The 5,000-nt window shown below is 48.1% G+C and overlaps 1 protein-coding gene across 1 annotated transcript in view; it reads left to right on the top strand.

Moving 5' to 3' along the window:
- brwd3 (bromodomain and WD repeat domain containing 3) overlaps positions 1 to 5,000 on the top strand; it is a 28,026-nt gene that overhangs the window by 8,382 nt on the left and 14,644 nt on the right. The window contains exons 5-19 of the mRNA XM_058382876.1: positions 753 to 903; positions 1,230 to 1,328; positions 1,409 to 1,569; positions 1,760 to 1,981; positions 2,231 to 2,331; positions 2,418 to 2,488; positions 2,576 to 2,676; positions 3,021 to 3,061; positions 3,146 to 3,250; positions 3,387 to 3,540; positions 3,624 to 3,758; positions 3,995 to 4,123; positions 4,210 to 4,435; positions 4,542 to 4,679; positions 4,861 to 5,000. The exon at positions 4,861 to 5,000 is cut by the window's right edge and continues 41 nt beyond it. Of these exons, the coding sequence (XP_058238859.1) occupies positions 753 to 903; positions 1,230 to 1,328; positions 1,409 to 1,569; positions 1,760 to 1,981; positions 2,231 to 2,331; positions 2,418 to 2,488; positions 2,576 to 2,676; positions 3,021 to 3,061; positions 3,146 to 3,250; positions 3,387 to 3,540; positions 3,624 to 3,758; positions 3,995 to 4,123; positions 4,210 to 4,435; positions 4,542 to 4,679; positions 4,861 to 5,000 (1,974 nt within the window). The remainder of the gene's footprint in view (positions 1 to 752; positions 904 to 1,229; positions 1,329 to 1,408; positions 1,570 to 1,759; positions 1,982 to 2,230; positions 2,332 to 2,417; positions 2,489 to 2,575; positions 2,677 to 3,020; positions 3,062 to 3,145; positions 3,251 to 3,386; positions 3,541 to 3,623; positions 3,759 to 3,994; positions 4,124 to 4,209; positions 4,436 to 4,541; positions 4,680 to 4,860) is intronic.

Raw genomic sequence — 5,000 nt, 5'->3', positions numbered from 1 at the left:
TATGTGTGTGTGAGAGAGAGAGAGAGTTTGTGTATACTGTATATGTGTGTGAGAGAGAGAGTTTGTGTATACTGTATATGTGTGTGTGTGAGAGAGAGAGAGTTTGTGTATACTGTGTGTGTGGGAGAGAGTTTGTGTATACTGTATATGTGTGTGAGAGAGAGAGTTTGTGTATACTGTATATGTGTGTGTGTGGGAGAGAGTTTGTGTATACTGTATGTGTGTGTGTGAGAGAGAGAGAGTTTGTGTATACTGTATATGTGTGTGAGAGAGAGAGTGAGTTTGTGTATACTGTGTGTGTGGGCGAGAGTTTGTGTATAGTGTGTGTGAGAGTGAGAGTTTGTGTATTTTGTCATATGTGTCTATGTTGTGTGTTTAGTGGGTGTAGGTGTGTGTGTGAGAGAGTTTGTGTATACTGTCATATGTGTCTGTTCAGTGTGTGTGTTAGGCGGTGCATACTTGTCTTGACTATACACAAACTAGTCTTGTGTAACATTAAAGTATTTAAAGAGTAAAGTTTGCCTCTAGAGTTCTCACACACACACACACACACACACACACACACTGTCCTTCTATCTGAACTCCCTGGCGTGTTGTGATGTCACTTCCAGTTTGTCTCTGTCTGTTACTTCCTGTTGTGACGTGTGTTATAGCTGCTGTAAATGCCAGACAAATGAGAGTGCTGTGGCACATGGCTCATTGTTTTGTATTGTACTGTGTGTGTGTGTGTGTGTGTGTGTGTGTGTGTGTAGGTGGCACTGAATCAGCACATCCCAGCGGATTACTTGTTGCGTGTGTGTGAGCAGTTGTGTCCGTTAGTGGATGCACACGTCCCCCCGAGTGTCCCTGGGCTCCGCAGTCTGCTGGGGAGCGGCCGACAGTCTCTACTGCGTACTGCCAAGAGTGAGACACGCACACACACACACACACACACACACACACACACACCCCTTCAGTATTCATTACCCACACTTTTATTTCTCTTTTCTGTGTATTTTCTTTCTGTTTGAACTCTGTGTTTATTCTTTCATCATGCCTGTTTTCCATCTCTTCAATCTCTTTTTCTTTCTTTGGATTCCCTTTCTCTTTCTATTTTTTCTGTCTCTCTTCTTTTCATCTATTACTCCTCTCTTTCCATCAATTTTTTCTCCTCCTGCTCATTTCATTCCCCTTTTACACTCCTTTCTTCCCTCTTTTTATGCTTCTTACCCCCCCACCCCACCCCCCAGGTTCTTCCCACACAGTATGGACGGGTTCTGCCGTAGCTGCTCTGCACAGGGGGCGGCCCCCCGAACCGCCAATCAACTTCCCCAAACCACCGAATATCGGTAAGCCCCGCCCACAGACAGTTACTTTATGCTGCCTTTGAACCTACTAGAGCTTGAAACACTTCTTCTCTCCTGTACAGTGTCAATCATCGGCGGTCGCCAGGCCACCGGGGTGGCTCGCTTGGGTCACGCCCTCCCGTCCTGCACCTACCAGCACATGAAGATGCACAGGAGGATTCTGGGACACCTGTCCTCGGTGTACTGCGTGGCCTTCGACCGGACGGGCCGCCGCATCTTTACGGTACAGAGTGTGTGTGTGTGTGAGAGAGGCTCTAGATTTTTTGCGTTCAATAGTGTTTCTGTTTCCTTCAGGGTTTCGTGCATAGCTCTTTCTCTATATTTATTTATATATATATATATATATAATATATAATGTGCATATCTTTGTGTCTCTATATACCTGTGTGTCTGTATATATCTGTGTGTGTCAGGGTTCAGACGACTGCCTGGTGAAGATCTGGGCGACAGACGATGGGCGTCTCCTGGCGACACTGCGAGGTCACGCAGCCGAGATCTCCGACATGGCAGTGAATTACGAGAACACGCTCATTGCCTCTGCCAGCTGTGATAAAGTCATCCGAGTGTGGTGCCTCCGAACCTGCGCACCCATCACTGTCCTACAGGCACACACCGCCTCCATCACCTCCATACAGGTGTGTGTGTGTGTGTGTGTGATCATGTATCAGTGTGTTGTGACACTGTGTAGATCTTTTGCGAGCCACATCCATGGTCATTTGTAACCCGGGGTATTTGCGGTCCGCTTGGTTAAGGTGGTGTTTTTGGCAGGAAGTGTAGTCCCATTGTTTATCAGGCTGTTTGGATGACCTCCATGCTGTGATTAGTTACCAGGGGCATTTGATGGCAGGAGCACATTTATTTATTTTTCCCCTCTGTGTCTGCAGTTCTCTCCATCCTCTGTGGGTTCTACACGCTATCTGGCCTCGACAGGAGCCGACGGCATGGTCTGCTTCTGGCAGTGGAACAGCCTCGCCATGAAGTTCTCGTAAGTGTCTCATGTCTTTCTTTTAGAAATCTGTCTCACTGCGTTGTGTTAGGAAGTTATTAGAACGAGTGTGTGTGTGTTTACAGAGACAGGCCGGTGAAGTTTGTGGAGCGGTCCCGTCCCGGGGTTCAGATATCATGCTGCTCCTTCAGTACCGGTAAGTACACACATGAAGATTAGACACAGACCCTAAAGCAGACATTAACTTGATGCAGTTTTTTCTAATCTTAACCTTTGACCTCAGGTGGGATGTTTCTGGCCACCGGAGGGACGGATCATGTGATCAGGGTGTATTACCTGGGTGCTGAGACCCCGGTGAAGTTGTCAGACCTGGACCTGCACACAGTAAGGAACTTTTTCAACCTGTTGATGGTGGACAGATAGGTGAGACAGGTGAAGAGATTAATAGAGGCTGGATGTAAAGGAGATGTTATGTTTAAAAGGTGAGAGATAGAGAGAGAGAGAAACAATAAAGCTGTTTACACTTTGGAAGGCCACGCCTTTGTGTCCTGAGGTCACACCTTTTCAAGAACTGACCGGTTCAGAGGCCAGACTTTTCTTCTTGAACTGCCCAGATTAGTTGCTGACGTGTGCAACTGTTTTAATTTGACCTTCTTAATGTAAACTATTAAACAGTGACCGTTTTGTTGACCACTTCTTCATGTTTGTGTGGGGTTTTTTTTTTTCAGGATAAAGTGGTTGCCGTTCAGTTCTGCAATAACACGGACAGGTGAGGTTTTTCTGCTGCATCCTGATTGGTTGCTTTCCTCTTCTTGTGCTCTTATTAAAGACTGTGTGTGGTGTTTGCGTTCAGTCTGCGCTTTGTGAGCGGCAGTCGGGACGGAACGGCGCGGATCTGGCAGTACCAGCAGCAGGAGTGGAAGAGCATGGTGCTGGACATGAGCACCAAACTGCCCGGGTCAGTCTACATGATGTTTACTGGAGAGAACATTTACGAGTTAATTGGATGCAGTAAAGAGAAACAGACATAAAAATGATCAGATATTTATTTGTTCTATATTGAAGTGATTTCTGTGTGTCTGTGTGTGTTATAGGAGCTCCGCAGCATCAGGGGAGGACAAGACCACCAAGCTGGTGGTTACCATGGTAGCATGGGACCGCGGTGACCGAACGGTGGTCACCGCCGTCTCCAACTTACTCCTCAAAGTCTGGAGCTCCACAAACGGCCAGCTGCTACATGTGCTCTCGGTGTGTGTGTGTGTGTGTGTGTGTGTGTGTGTGTTTGAATTGTTAGGATCAGTATAAAAACCCTGTGCATTGATTGGTTGCAGGGTCATGACGACGAGGTCTTCGTCCTGGAGCCCCACCCCTTCGACTGGCGCATCATGCTGTCCGCTGGCCACGATGGCAACATCTACATCTGGGACCTCAGCAAAGGCAACAAAATTAGGAACTTCTTCAACATGGTGAGTGAGAGGTTCTCCTCTGTGGTCATTAGCAGGATTTGAGCATGACCTGCCTGTGCTGTTTAAGATCTTTAAGATGTCTGTGCCTACATTTTGAGGGATCTTTGTTTAAGGATCCATGTTTTATAGACGCTGACGCTGGTTATCAGATGCAGCTAAGTGATATTCTGATTCAGATTGGTACCTGGTGATGTCTCTAATCTCTTTCTACTTTCCTCTCTTTCCCTCTGTCTCAGATTGAAGGTCAGGGTCATGGGGCAGTGTTCGACTGCAAGTTCTCGGCTGATGGTCAGCACTTTGCCTGCACAGACTCGCACGGGCACCTGCTCATCTTCGGCTTCGGCTGCAGTCAGCCTTATGAGAAGGTGAGTTAGTGTGTGCAAGAGACCGTGAAGCTGTGGGGTTTCAAAACAAAGGCCATAAACACACCCCATCTGTGGCTGTTTCCCAGATTCCGGATCAGATGTTCTTCCATACGGATTTCCGGCCGTTGATCCGTGACTCCAATAACTACGTCCTGGACGAGCAGACGCAACAAGCGCCGCACCTCATGCCGCCACCGTTCCTCGTGGACGTGGACGGGAATCCGCACCCTCCCAGATTCCAGCGCCTCGTTCCTGGCCGAGAGAACTGCAAGGAGGAGCAGTTGGTGCCTCAGCTAGGATACATGGCTAACGGTACACAGTCAAGTGATTGCTCTTGTTAAAAAAGGAATAAAACGGTTTAGTTTCGGTAATATTAAACAATAACACCCCCCATTCCAACCCTTTTAATTTCACCTAGGTGATGGAGAGGTGGTGGAGCAGGTGATTGGGCAGCAGACGGCGGATGACGGTCAGGAAGAAAGCCCACTGGACAGTCTGATCCGGCAGCTACAGCATCAGCAAGACGAGAGACTCAACTCAGGAAACCAGGGCGCAGGTTGGAATACTACAGTACTGCTCAATATTTTAGAATGAAAACATGGCTTTTTAACCAGAGTGCGGCTGAATTCTGGACTCTGACCTGGTCAGAAGAGATGTGTTTTCTTTAACAGCAACTCGTTCTGGAACATTACGTTGTTTCTGTGGTAACAGATCGACTTGCTCTTCTTCTTGGTCAGGTGGTGAAGCAGCAGGTGGTCCTCTGTCGCCCCCTAATGTCGGCCTGCGCAGGAGCGGTCAGGTCGAAGGGGTTCGACAGATGCACAATAACGCCCCCCGCAGTCAGATGGCCACTGAACGGGATCTGCTGGCGTGGAGC

The sequence above is a fragment of the Hemibagrus wyckioides genome, linkage group LG28, assembly GCF_019097595.1.
Source record: "Hemibagrus wyckioides isolate EC202008001 linkage group LG28, SWU_Hwy_1.0, whole genome shotgun sequence".
Taxonomy (NCBI): Eukaryota; Metazoa; Chordata; class Actinopteri; order Siluriformes; family Bagridae; genus Hemibagrus; species Hemibagrus wyckioides.
The sequence above is the reverse complement of the archived record's forward strand: the minus strand, read 5'-3'. Positions and strand labels throughout refer to the sequence as shown.